The sequence below is a fragment of the Microchirus variegatus genome (assembly GCF_963457635.1).
Source record: "Microchirus variegatus genome assembly, chromosome: 22".
In the NCBI taxonomy this organism is placed as follows: Eukaryota; Metazoa; Chordata; class Actinopteri; order Pleuronectiformes; family Soleidae; genus Microchirus; species Microchirus variegatus.
In genome coordinates, this window is record NC_139823.1 from 12,084,489 (window position 1) to 12,098,938 (window position 14,450).

Genomic DNA, 14,450 nt, shown 5'->3' on the forward strand with positions numbered 1-14,450 from the left:
TCTAATTGTCTAAAAGCCCTCCTTTCAGCCACAATAACACAAACACTCAGGAGTCCTGCAGGGACACTCCTCACTCCAGGGCTTGGTTAGTGACACTCAAGGAAATTAACCTCTGTGTTTACACTGTTCACTTTATAAGATTGGATAGGCTGCGTTTGGTCACATGAGATTCCCTTCAACTCTTCATAGACTGATGGACAAATATTTCTACGAGTGCTTTTATCCGAAGCCTAAGAGTATTCCTTTATGTTTTCCAAATGTGGTCACTCAAGCTCATGCTTAATGATTCCTTATACATACTCTAAGCAGCTGAATGTGAGGGAGGGGCTGAGAGTATTATTTTCACTTCACATCAAGATAAAAGGATAACAATTAACTGAGATGAATTGCACAAGAGCAGTGAGGAGCCTCAACAGGTAACCCTTCAGCCAGTTTCACAGCGGATGCTTGTGCAATTATTATTATTTATTTTTTTTATTCAAAAATGCCACCGACTCTTGTGTTTCTATCCTTGCAAGAAGTGGTAATCGAAGAAGCTCAAATGCTGTTCTTTTCAAGTAATTTTTGTAACCTAAAATACATATTTAGAGCATCAAACACTTAACAATTGTAAGCTTGATTAGGCACTTAGAAAAAAAAAAGGGCACCATGGGAAGTGTGGATTCTGGTTTCAAAATTGAAAGTTTTTGCAGCTTAAAGTATCAAAACATCCACACAAATGACAAAAATCTCACATGTCACTCTGTTACGCTTCCTGATAATGGCAGGAGAAGGATATTTTGTGAAAATTAGAGACTGACCAGGAATTACAGCAATGCCATTTTTTGATTTTCTGACAGTAATTTCTAGCAATTGTATCTTTATTACCTCCGCCTATGTTTTCGCCGGAGTTTGTTTGTCTGTCTGTTAGTTAGCAACATAACTCGAAAAGTCACGGACGGATTTGGATGACATTTTTTCCGGAAATGTCCGCAATGGGACCAGAAACAAGTGATTACATTTTTGGCGTGATATGTAGATGCTATCACTGGTTACAACACTCGCTGTCTGACCCAGGAGCATCGATAGGGTGTATTTTGTAGGCTGCCTTGGCAGAGGTCTGGCGCTCTCCGAGTGCTTTTCTAGTTATTTTTTAATTTAATCAATTTTTTTTTTGATCCACAGATAACAAAACAAACAAAGAAAAAAATAAGACGATAAAGGACATTACCACAGATGGGTCCTTCATCCGAGCGATCGGCACAGTCCACTTTCCCATTGCAGATCTTATCAGGAGTCAGACACACAGAGGTATCATTCGCACAAGGGTACTTGGGTGGCTTGCAGACAGCGGACTCACAGGACTCTTCGTCTGAGCGGTCTTCACAGTCGATGTCCCCATCGCACACCCAGCTCTTTGTGATGCACTTCCCTGCAGAAAATAAGATGCCAGAAATGAACTTAAACGCAGAAACTTCCCCCCTACTTTAACTATCTGAAGCTCTTCAAGTTTCTCAATCATGTCCTGAGAAAAAACATTAAATATCAAAGATAGCAAACTTTTATCACAGGGGGCCTCAGTCAACAAACTCCTCAGCACTGTGCTAAATGTTTGACTTTCTAAAAAGAATCACTATCTGTTAAGCCCATAACTTCACTGAGTCTAATTCCCTGACTGTGCGAGTTAGAAATAGGTGGGGGAAAACACATGGGGCTACACAGATACCTGGATGCATCATCTTTTTTCTCCCGGGTGAAGCTTGGATCGCAGCATTTTCCAGTTGACAGTTTTTCTATCAAATCTACATCATAGTGTTTTTTGAGTTCCTGCTGGTTTATGCCTGCTGTCGAATTGGTACAAGCTAATGTGGGAGGCTGAAGTGACTACAAAAAGAAGCGTGTGCCTTTTTTATTTTCCAGGGATTTTTTCGAGTGTATGTTTGCTCTCATCATTTTAAGCTTCACAGTGTGTAGTCCCACGACACTCGTGCTTTAACCCTTCATGTTCTCAACATCTGATGTGAATTAGTCGAGCCGTAACAAATAAAAATAAAAGTTATCGTCGTTCAAGTGCAAATGCGTTTTCCATGAGAGGAAAAATGGATGGCACTCAAGGCAATGAAATGTTCTATTTAAAGTGTTATGGCAACATTTGTTTTGGTGATAATGCACACAGACAAGGAGGTAAATTTTTGTGTAATCACATTAACCTGTCTTCAGGCAATTTCAAGTTGATTACAAAAGGGGGGGAAGATGCCACAGCTTCAATCCGATGAGAGTCTTTTTATAGAATGTAGAGGAGGGCTAGAGGATGGGTTCATTAAAAATAACTGCAGAAAAATCCATGTTTAATATAATTTCTAAAGGCCCAAACATCTACAAATTTAAACCGCAGCATATTCATAGATTGATTGCCCACAGAGCTTTGATCGTTCTGTTCTGGAAGTTTTGTGATTCATGTTGGCCGCTCCCCCAAGCACAGTGAAAGATTTATTACTTTATTATTTTAAATGGACAGTTGTTAAGTTTAATAACTGTGCACTTAAATGAACCCTTAATAAAGCATTCATTTACTTGTTCCTCATTTGATATATATATATATATATATATATATACACATACGACCCAAAATCTGAAATCTCAAAGCTCAGTTGTAGAGCAAGTCGTCTTTCAACTGGAATGTTGTGAGTTCAATTCCCGGCTCTGCTAGTGTACATGCCAATATGTCCTTGGACAAGACACTTAGGGCTTTTTTAAGTACTTGCTCTGGCGAGGTTTCCAAGCTAGCTACGCATAATGTCCGACACAAGAATCAAGCTGAACAATGCCGAACTGTAGATCAGTTAAAAAGACTCAACAATTCTAAAAATGTGGGTTAATCTCCAACAACTACAAGGGAAATATCTAAAATCGCAATATTTAACAAAGGAGTCTGGTGTATTTAGCGAGAGCACTGCTGATCACTATCGGCAAGTGGCATCACAAAGCCTCTAATGATTCAGTTACACTGGAAACAACTGCTTTTTCATTAAGTCATTAATCACTCGTTTGTGTATGTGTCGTGTGTAAAAAGTGATGGCAGTTTCATGCAGCCGTGCAGTGACGCCGCCGCCCACGATGTGTTGTGGAGGACCAACTTAAACCGTGCCGTGCCAAGGTGAGGCGAGTCAAGCTGGGACCATTGGTGGAAAAAAGGATGAATGGGTGAATATACAGTTGATGTGCTGTGTTAATGAGTGTGAATGGCAAAACTGTAGTGTGAAATATCTTTGAGTGGTCATCAAGAATAGAAAGGTGCTATATACGTAAATTCAGACCGTTAGCCTTTTACAACCAGTCATGTTTGACTTAAACAGAGCACTCAAGCCATTGCAGTATGTTAAGTGGAAAGGTAAAAGGTAAATCACTAACTAGCAAAAGGAAGAGAGACAGGGAAAAAACAAAAAAACATTGCATTTTGCCAGAAGTTGATTGACCCTGATCCTGAATACTGAACAGGGGTCAGATATAATGCAGGACATAAACCATGATGCTCTTCCCTGAGATCTGACATTTAGCTTATTGCCCTATTTGCCTAAGACAGGCCCCTCAGGCCTAGTCACAATGGCACCACTAATAAATGACCATAAATGCTTAACACACAAGAGCAAGGAGGTGCTGACCACATGCACTGTGTGAGTTTGCATGTTCTTGCTCAGCTGGAATTAGTGCCAGTCCATTACTCAAATAATAATAATGGAATAGGTAGTAGATAAGATTTATTGCCATAGTCTTGTTGTTTCAACTTGCATTTCATTTTTACAAATGGACAGTAACTTTGACAAATCACATTAACAAATGCACTGTGAGCGACTACGCCAAGGTCATTTTGCACTGCTGCAACGAGTTAAATCTCCACATTAAAGATCCAAATCATGTCCACTGCATTCATCACACAATCCTGTCATGCAATAGTCAGATTCAACGCAACAACGCAAAGTTTGGGGGGGGGGGGCACTCCGTTCAAATTAATTGACATATATATCAGGGAACATATTCCAGGCAACACGCCAGGAAAACTGTCTCATCTTTGCTAGATGTACGAGGTGAAGACGGCGGATAGCTGTTGTACCCTGGGATACCAAAATAGTCAGGGATAAGCAAAGGGGAGAGCATTTTTACCAGATCCCCAAAGATCGGGAGAGATTGCAGAGGTGGATTATTGATGTAAAACATGCTGAGCGCTAGCATAGAAGACAGAATGATGGAAACCTACAGGCAACAGACTCGGCTACTGTATCGATCACTTCATATCAGGTACACAACACTTAGCAGCAGGAGCGTAGAGTCATGTCCATTCCAGTTGTTTCCAAACTTGTGAAAAGCACCGTGGGGGCTTTATGAAGGATCAGATATATTGTCAAGTTCTGCAATACTTTTTGCTCAATCTCTGTGGATTTAAAGTGTTCATGTGTCAATGTTATGTCTCAAACTCTACTCGTGAAAATGATGTCTTATAAAGAAAAACACAAGGGCAGAATCTTTCCTTTCAGTCAAATGGTAACGCTGATGGCCCTTATCAAAACGCCCCCTTTTGAGTATGGCTACAAAGGGCATTCAGAGCAAATTCCACTGGTGCAAAAGGATAAAAGAATAATAATTGTATGGCCTTTGTCATTCTTGTTAATATGGTTTAAAGGAGTAAAACACCAGAGGCCTAACAGCAGAAAGCAACAGAATATGTACTGGACCCTCTGTGTTCGGATATGTGTGCTGTTTAAACAGATCATGCAAATGGTTTCTCCTAAATTGGTGGGACAAGTGTAAGGAAACTTCACAGCATTGTTCCTCCGAGTAGATCAGTTAATCCTCTAAAGTCCATCAGAAAACTAAGCTTTTATGAAAGGAAAGAGCACTTGGCAGCCTAATCTATAACCAATGCGATGATTAATCGGCTCGATTCGTTTCGGTTTTCAAAATCAGAGAAGGCCTTGCCAACTTTACACTTCTGTTGCAACTTTTTTTTTTATTAAAGCAGCTCGTGACACCTCACTCAACCTTTTTGACAAAACCTTGTTACATTTTGCTTCTTTCACAGAGAGTCATCAGTTTTGCCCTGCGAGTCTAAGGTCAGGCTTTTCCAAAGGGCAGGTCTCTCTCAAGTCTCATTGATTTGATTGCACAGCAACTGATAAAGCTGCAAGTCAGCTCCGAAAGGCTCAATCTATGTGATCATTTTGAGGAAATATATTCAAAATGACATCAAAGTGTTTTTTTACTGAGGTAAATAGACATTTTTGTTAGATTAGGTTAGGTATCACAGCTGTACAATCCGGATCATAGCAGTGCAGCACAGCAGCAGTCGCTATTTTATACATTCCCTCATCTCAAAACAGAAAATGAACTAGACTGGCCACTTTGCAGCTGTTCTATTTGAAACGTTGTGAGTGTTAGCTCTTAGTTTGGCCATCAATCTGTTGTGTGCACTCAAAGTGACCTTGACATTTTGCCAAACAAGTCTAATCAGTCAGCCAGTTCTCGAGTTGTTCCTCATACGATGGCCTTTCAAGACCAAAACTGTATTTTGTGAAAAGTTAGGTCACTTCGATTTTGACAACAACAAATCAACTCATGTACCGCAACAGCTGTGTGAAGGTATAAAAACATGTAATTAAAGCTGTATTAAAATGTATGTGTGCACGGGGAGGGAAGTGAAAAGTGAAAAATTCACTTGATGATTATGTTAGAAAAGTTACCCACAAAAAGAGCTGCAAAAATGATGGATCGAATGCTTCGTTTTCATTCAATTTCAAATATGAGCTGTATGTTTGTGCCTTGGGATCACGCTTTTCACGATGAATTATCCAAAAGAAAAGTACAAACTTTGAACACAGCAACTCTACACTAGCATGTCGTCATCACTACCTGTATCTTTGCATGTAAACTTGGCCTTGGGGTCGCACATCCTCTTGGTGCCTTCGCAGTCCTTCTCGTCACTTCCGTCCTCGCAGTCCTTGTCGCCGTCACACCTCCAGCGATCGGGGATGCAGGTTCCGTCGGCGACGCAGTGGAATTCCTCGCCGCTGCACTCAATCACAGATGGCAGCACTGAAACCAAAAAAAAGGTTATTGAAAACGTACTGCTTCACATTGTTTAGGGCACATGAACAACAGTATTAAACTATTATTAATGTAAAAAGAAAGAAAAAACCTTGAAAGTTACACATATTTATCTCTGCGTGCAGGGCGCTTGGCAGCTATATTAGGTTGGTAAGCTCTAAAGAGGGATGTTATTTCACTTCTAGCATTTAAGTTTTATGTCTAGAAGATGTTTCTCTCTTTTTAATGACTCTCTGTTCACTATATATCTTTCTCCAGCAGGGGTTCATTATACAGTAAATAAGAACGTGGGAGCACAGCTCCATTACGATGTTTCCGTTGCATTTGTTAGAGTAACTGGACACGTTCTGCGATGATAAAGGATGCTGCATGCCTGTGAGACGTGAATAACATTTTATGTGATGTTTTCCTGATCTTTTAGTATTCCTGAATCATTTAAGACCGAGCAAAATTACATATTTTCATCATATAGAGGACGGTAACTCAACGAGAACGAAAACAGCATTATGAATTATTTTGAGCAGTGGTATCCTGCGTTCGGAATACATGATGTTTTTGAACGTAATTAATAGGTTTGCGTATCATGTAAAAGTCAAAAAAGATTTTCTCAACAGCCAAGGCAAAGCTAAGACACATTCAGTCCCCTGGGATAGAAGCACCAGCAGACAGGAGGGAGTTGAGAAGCGTGCAGCTCCCATCAGGAAACGGTTTGATGAATAGTCTACACATCCTCGTGACAAGCAAGTGAGCTGTGAGTTTTTTCGAGGAGCTTGCATAAGTTTTTCCGTGGTAATTAGATTCAGTGATTCAACTCCTGACGGTAAAACAGGGACTAGGTAAAAATGAGTCCCATGCGAGTGTGAAAACAAAGTTATTGGACTAAAGCTGATTAATTGTTTAACATTAATTACAACACCCACATTTAAGCACTGATTAGAATTGTGAATGAAATCATTAGCGCACTAAGAGATGTCATGGGAAACTATCTTTATAAAAGGTGCTTGGCAGACAGCTCTGCTTTGAGGCGGATATTACACAGCGTTCAAAAGTGACAAATAATGGGGAAATTATAAACATCCTGGCTTCATACTTGTATTTTCATGTAAAACAATGAATAATAAATACCCAGGCTTATCTTGTGCTTGAGGGGGGCTTGGGATGAATTATAGACCTGCAGTCTACCTACATACAGTATTAACTGCCTGATTCTGTGTTTTTAAGTTGTTTTTTTTTCTTCCTTGCCAGTCTTACATGCCGATCCACCTCTGCAGGTGGTGTTCTCGTCGCTGAAGTCTCCGCAGTCGTTGTCCCCGTCGCAGGCCCACTGGTCAGGGATACAGCGTCCACTGGTGCACTGGAACTGGGTGTTGGAACACGAGTGGACGCAAGCCGCTTCGTCGCTGCCATCGCCGCAGTCGTCGTCTGAAGACACGCACGACGTGATAAATGCAGACGGAGCAACTAGAAAACACTAATGTTATATTATGATTGTTACCTGAATCGCAGTGCCAGTTCGCACTTATACATCTGCCATTCGAACAGCTGAACTGAGTCAGGGCCTCACATGTCGGGAAAGCTGAAAATATTAGGAATCACGCGTTACTTCAGTTAAAAAATAAAAAAAATATTCACACATTTGACCTGCCGTTTTAAGTGGAATTTAACAGAAAACAGACTGAATGCCAATGTGAACGACCCATTTTAATGCCATTTGGGTTAATAGTGAGTAGAAAAGTAAATCTATACGTTTTATTCTAGTTTTATGAGCTATACAGCATCGGTCATGATGACATGACAATAAAATGTTTCCTTACATTTATATTCCAAATAATTATATTCAAATAAATAGAGATGAAGTGTGACACTACAAAGAGGGAAAGGGAAGTGATGCATTTTTTATTTTTTACCTTGTAGATAATGTGAACAATGTAAATAAGTGTTTTAACAGCCGTTTGTCTACCTACTTTTGATTAAAGTAGGTAGACAAATCAGTCGTCTACTTTTATGAATGATTGCTGCTGATCTGGACTGGACAATATACGTGCATATATAATATTTTGGGCTATATATTGTTTATAAAGTAAACTTCATGTCCAAAATGGGTTAATACCGTATTATAGCATTGTTGTTCTTTATCAGTGAAACCGATGCCATTGTCAGGTTGAACATTTTGAGTTCCCATCAGATTTTCTTTTTTCTGATTTTGAGATATTGTAGACACAGTCCTTCCTTCAAATATCCTTACTGGATGACTGCAGCTTTATTGACTCGGGTATGAAATTCAAGTTGTCTTTTGAATTGATTTGTTGGCATCTGCCGCATGATGCCTGGAACGCCGAAGGCTCCGTCGGAGGAGACATCGTATCTCTATCAGACGAGTGTCTTCTGTACTTCCTTCAAATTTGCCAGGTCTTGCTGACAGTGTGCGACTGGTTGGAATTTAACATTCATTAAAAATGAAGCGCGGACATTCATAAATAATGAAGGTTTCAAGTAAACAGCGAGCCCGGGCTAAAAATGAAACACCGGCATCCATAAATAATGGCTGCTTCAAGTGAACTGAGAGCCCAATGTGAGACACCGTGTGACAACCACTAAACTACTGACAAACAAAATCCAAATTAGCATCAATCTCCGAGGAAGCCACCACTGAGCGTCAGGTGTTACAAAAAAAAGAAAGAAGCTCCAGTGAAGCTAAGTGAGCTGCCAGAGCTGCACAGTGGCGTGCCTATGGCGAGGTAATGCCTGAAGAAGCTCAGACAACAGTATGGGAGAGAATATGTTTTTGCTGCACAGCTTATGACTGAATTAAGCTGAGCAAGAACTTTAATTACTGCTGACACCCTGGCTGTTTGTGACTGCGTATTGAAGAAGCTTAGGACACACAAAGGGAGGCTGAAGCGATAGAGCACAGTGCGTCGTTTGGCAAACATCAGTCACTATTAAAGGCTGATTTAATACCAACGGTGATTAAAAAAAAAAAAAAAAAGGAGTCACCTTTAAACCTTCATTCCCATCTTTCAAATGAATGCTGGTAATTCATACACTTCATACACACTAAATTCTCCATCCAAAAAAATCTCTTTTACAGCCTTAAATGTGTTTTCTTTTTCCACAAAGAAAAGGTTTCATTCAGCTTCAAAGCTGTATTTTCCTCCTTCATGTTTGCCAAGATAAATCCAGGACACAAACTGCAACTTTTACGAACTAAAGCCGGCAGATTGCACAACACCACCGAGACACAACTTGAGAACAGTGTACTACTGCATACAAAAGCATATGCAGTTTACTCAGCACCACCCCCTCGAAGCTGATGTCATCAGTGAGGGCACGTCTAACTCTGCGTCCAAACAACACAACATCAATAATTCAGCTTCTCAAACTCTCTCAGTTGAATAAAGCTGTAAATGTGGAAAAGATACGCAACCATCAGCATTAGCAGTGGCATTATTTTAAGAATATGAGGGAACGATCTTACACAAATAATGCACCAAGCAGCATGGACAGTATATTTTTGAAACTTTTGACAGAAAAGTAGGTTATTATTACCAGATTGGAGCTGTTAATCTACTGCGGCCTGTGTGCTCTGTCCCATGGACACTGGTGTGAGAGACTAAGCGGCTTCAAAACTTACGTTTCTGGTCAGAAAAGGGCTGTCTAATGACAAGATAAAGCAGCAAACACCTCACAGACCGACTTGTTAAGTGGTTAAAATGTGTTTGTCCTTCACTCTGGTTTTTGCTGCCATGTTATCAGTGAATCAAGTGGGAAAAATGTGCATATATATATATATATATATAAAATATTGAACTTTTCCATCTCTCTGTCTGGATATACACACCAGCTCTTTAGATGTAATGCATAGCCTGTATATGTTTATATGTTTAATGTCTTTATTTTAGTTAAAGTATACTGTCTCCATTAGCTCCATCGTTGCTTCCCAGTCATTAATTAATAGCAGTGAATTGAAAAGTACTCATTTGTGGATATGAAATATGAAATTATTCACCGTAGGTACCTCATGGCACATAGTTAAAGAGAATTAATATCAGAAATTTGACAACTTTTTGGCACGGTTGACTTAAATATTAAAAAAATAACAAAATAAATATATTGTCACATAAATGAGTTTTAGAAACTTGCACTTGATGGCTTAATCTCTGAGCTAGAATTCAACATTATACTTACAGTAGCTCTGCGTATACATATAAACGTATATACACACACACACACATACGTATAATATATATATACACATATATGTACAATGTACATATATAAACATATATATATATACATATATTATATATATATACACATGTGTATATATGTAAACATATATAGGTAAATAGATATACATACATTTACATACATATACATACATATATATATATATATATACACATATATATATATATATACATATAAACAACATGTGACCCATGGTGCTGTAAATCTGAATGACTCACAGCAGGATAGTTCATCAGACATGTCTCCACAGTCATCCTCGCGGTCGCAGAGCCAGGCTTGAGGTATACATCTTCTGTTGAGGCAGGAGAACTGGTCGGCCTGACAGGGCTGGGCTGAGAATGAAAGAGGCCACTTACTTCAGTAACATGTGCATAAGTGATGGCAGCAGCATGTGCACAACAACCAACTCTAATGACCAGGACAATACCAGGATGTCAGTGTCTGCTGACTGCAAACCTCTTTATCAATCAGCTGTACAGCGGAGTGCTGAAGGTCTGAGGGCCACTGAAATGTGACAGACTGTCAGTTACTGTACATACACGGACAGCACACCAGTGATGTGTTGCTGACGTGAAAAAAAAAAAAAACAATCTGCCATGGAGAGACCATTCATCATCCTCTAGTTAATGCTCACAGATTGATCGTTTAAGGATAAAAGTGCCTCCGAGGTATCGATGAGCACATGAAAGCAGTGTGATATATTGTAAGTGTTCCCCTTATATAGGCTGCTCAACGATACTAAAAAAGGCTCTCACACAATTAGACCAGGCGTATTATAATGAAGATACTCAACAAGGGCCTTTCTTCATGTTTTACCCATGTGTGTGTGTGGGTGTGGGTTTTCTCCCTGTTCCCCAGTTTCCTCCCACAGTCCAGAACCATGCAGAGGTTAATTGTACACTAAACTGACCACAGGTGTGAGGGTGATTGGTTGCTTGTCTCTACATGTTGGCCCTGCTATGGACTGGCAACCTGCCCAGGGTGTACCCTCACACTTTCACCCTATGTCAGCTGGGATTGGCACCAGTGCCCCGTGACCCTCATGTGGAGGATAGTGGTAGGCAATGGATTGATGGAGGAGGATGAGGGACCACCTGTGCTCTCCGAGGTCCAAGTGGAAGAATTAACCACTAGTTTACCAACTATGATAATTCCACTTCACACTTTAACTTTATGATGAGTTAAAATGTATTTTGAGATTAATTCTGCATCCTAAATGTGTTTGTTATTCTGAACTGTATAGTTCCAGAGCAAAAAAAACACTTTTATTTTGAAATGTTGTGGAACATCATCACCAATATCATTATTGTGATGAAATGATGGAATATTGTGATATCATTTTAAGCCAATATCACCCACCCCAGAATGTAATCTGTAATGCCATGTTCACATGCTTTGGTTGGCGAATTAACAAGCATGACAATATTGAGTGAACAAAAGTCTTGCATCTGGTGAAAAGCATGTGTAAAAGCACCCCGAACAACAGAGGAAACCAACCACTCGGTCTTCTTTTTTGAAGCGAGCAGTGAGCAAATTTATCCAAGTGGAGTAAAAATTGACTGGAGTGGGGAGGGGCGAGAGAAAATCAGTGGAGCAGTCTGCAGCAGCTCCGAGTGCAATGAAATTGCCATTGTTCCAGTCGCTCACATGCTCTGGTACATTGTGTAAAACAATTTTGTATTGTCTCGCTGTATAGATGACAGACCTGTTAAATCTTTACTTCTCATTGTGTGCATTACCCTGATGAAAACCAATTACAAAAGTACATCAGTGTACTGAACAACAGCTGATGCCGCAGCAGCGGCAGCAACACTATTTCTACTGAAAACACCATTAAGCAGCAAACTAGCAGATCTAGCCAAAGTTACAAAAATAAAAGTGCCAAATCTAAGACAAACGCATAAATAGTACCGTACATACCTGTGCAGGTAGTGTTAGCCTCATCCTCATTGTTGCCACAGTCATTCGTTCCATCGCAGAGCCATCTCTTCGGGATGCAGCGGTTGTTGCTGCATTTGAACTGATCAATGGGGCAGCTGTGATTGTCTGCCAAGAGTTTAAAACACCAGACGAAACAAATCAGTAAGTGACCATGCTGCTTCATACACAATGTTAAACGATCACAGACCTCCAGTCCATCTGATCTTTCTCGTACAATATTCATTCACAGCTTCTGAGCTCGACTCATCCCCACACTAATAAACCAGCAAGCTACTGTATGTTCTCTTTCATATACATATCCAGTGTGATTTGTCCTTTACTCAGTTACCGAATCTCCATAACATTCCTGTTACAGTAATGGGTTATATGGCTTTCATATAAATCCATTTTCGCCAGTGAAACTAGCAGCCAGTCTTTTACTCTCTTTTTAAGCACATCATTTAACTTTAATTGCAATGTGACCATTCACCCCCGTCGTAAATCAAAAATCTAAAAATGGAATGCAAATTTCTGTGTGAAACGTGACGTTGCTGTGTGTGAATGATGAATTACATTTCGATTTTGAGGAGACTAATGCTTTAGATCGTGGCTGCAGTGATTTTTCGGAGTCAGTCTGTAATCACCTCTCGCTGTTCTTATTGTTTCCATCATCTCAGCTTCAGACTACTTTTAAAACAATGAGCACACTTCCATGGAACACTTTAAACTACTTTAAATGAGATGTTCAGTGTCTGTACATTTGATGGCTTTCTGTGTTTGCATGCAGTGTGCTGGCCTGTATATGCATTCCAAGGTCCTCACAGCAGCTGTGGCTCTCTTCATCGCTTCCATCCAGACAATCATCATCACCGTCACACTTCCAAGCGGCTCGTATGCAGCGATGATTGTGGCACTGGAACTCATCGTTTTTGCATCGCTGTGGCTGTAAACTGCTGGAGGCTTCTGGGGGGGAAAACAGTGGTGCATGGGAAATTAACAAGAGACTTCCTATGAAGTATGTGTTAAGGGGAAATTATTGGCATAGCTATAATAGCACATAAAACATGTTAATGTCCCATGTCCCCATGTGTAACTACTGGGATTTGCTTTTTATTTTTGGAAATCCACTGGGAAACCGCACTGTAATTTATTAATTCATGAATAGATAAGGTTATTATTTGATCTCCCCATCTCATAGGATGAAGCCCCTGATTACACACACACACACTGGGACAAGATAAGCTTAGGTCTCTCACTCCGCCTGATTCATTATGTCCTCATACCTGTGCAGGTGACATTGTTCTTCTCCAGAAGCTGGTTGTCAGCGCAGGCACACACTCTGCCTCCTGGGATGGCGAGGCAGAGGGTTCCGCAGCCTCCATAATTCACACTGCATGCGTTTTCCCCTGGCGAAAAAGATTCCAAATAAGGCGTCTTGCAACATTCAAAGCTACATTTTCCTACAGCCCACCTTAGGTGATGCGACTTGTGATTCTATTGTTTCTTTCTATTCTCTCTCTTTATAGGGAACAGCAGAGGTTTAGGGGCATGTCACTTTAATTTCTGAGTAAATTAATCTTCTTAATGATGTAAACCCATTCCCTGCTTAAAAGACACATGCCACGTTTGTGGATGGCAGATCTATAACCTTGTCAAGAGAATTATTGGAAACACTGGGGGTGACAGACATTTGACATTTTATCCTTCTCAGAAGAATAATTTGTTTTTCTGGACAAAACTTTCCCCAAATGCAAAAAAAAATAAAAAATGTGTCACATATAAAGTAAAGCCATGTGACACCTTTGTCAATTTCATTTAACACAGAGCCCAAAGGGAGTGCCTGGGCCAATGAGATAAAGCTTCTGGTTTTGTAAGAGCCAATCAGTAATACTCAAAGGACTCGACAGCCAATTAATCTATTCAGTGACATGAACAAAGGAGACATGTCCAGTAAAACCCCTCTGCATGTTGTGAACTAAACTGTGCATGGGTAAGCCGACCATTTGTCGCTGTATCTTATAGTTGGCATGACTCTGTCCTATTCAAAACGGGGAGCTTTGAAGTTCTGAAAACCACCGACTTTCAAGACTATAAAACAAACTCATGCCATGATTCTAAAAGCACATCATTTTGGACTGAGTACAATTATGTTTCTCCGTGTTTATAGTAATAGTAGTAGCATCAACCTCCCCTGACTTGGA

At 40.1% G+C, this 14,450-nt stretch overlaps 1 protein-coding gene across 1 annotated transcript in view; it reads right to left on the reverse strand.

The window, feature by feature from the left end:
• lrp1bb (low density lipoprotein receptor-related protein 1Bb) overlaps positions 1 to 14,450 on the reverse strand; it is a gene marked incomplete at both ends in the record, with an annotated part of 246,847 nt that overhangs the window by 106,731 nt on the left and 125,666 nt on the right. The window contains 8 exons of the mRNA XM_083909007.1: positions 1,211 to 1,411; positions 5,884 to 6,066; positions 7,330 to 7,500; positions 7,574 to 7,654; positions 10,548 to 10,661; positions 12,250 to 12,375; positions 13,072 to 13,212; positions 13,533 to 13,655. Of these exons, the coding sequence (XP_083765133.1) occupies positions 1,211 to 1,411; positions 5,884 to 6,066; positions 7,330 to 7,500; positions 7,574 to 7,654; positions 10,548 to 10,661; positions 12,250 to 12,375; positions 13,072 to 13,212; positions 13,533 to 13,655 (1,140 nt within the window). The remainder of the gene's footprint in view (positions 1 to 1,210; positions 1,412 to 5,883; positions 6,067 to 7,329; positions 7,501 to 7,573; positions 7,655 to 10,547; positions 10,662 to 12,249; positions 12,376 to 13,071; positions 13,213 to 13,532; positions 13,656 to 14,450) is intronic.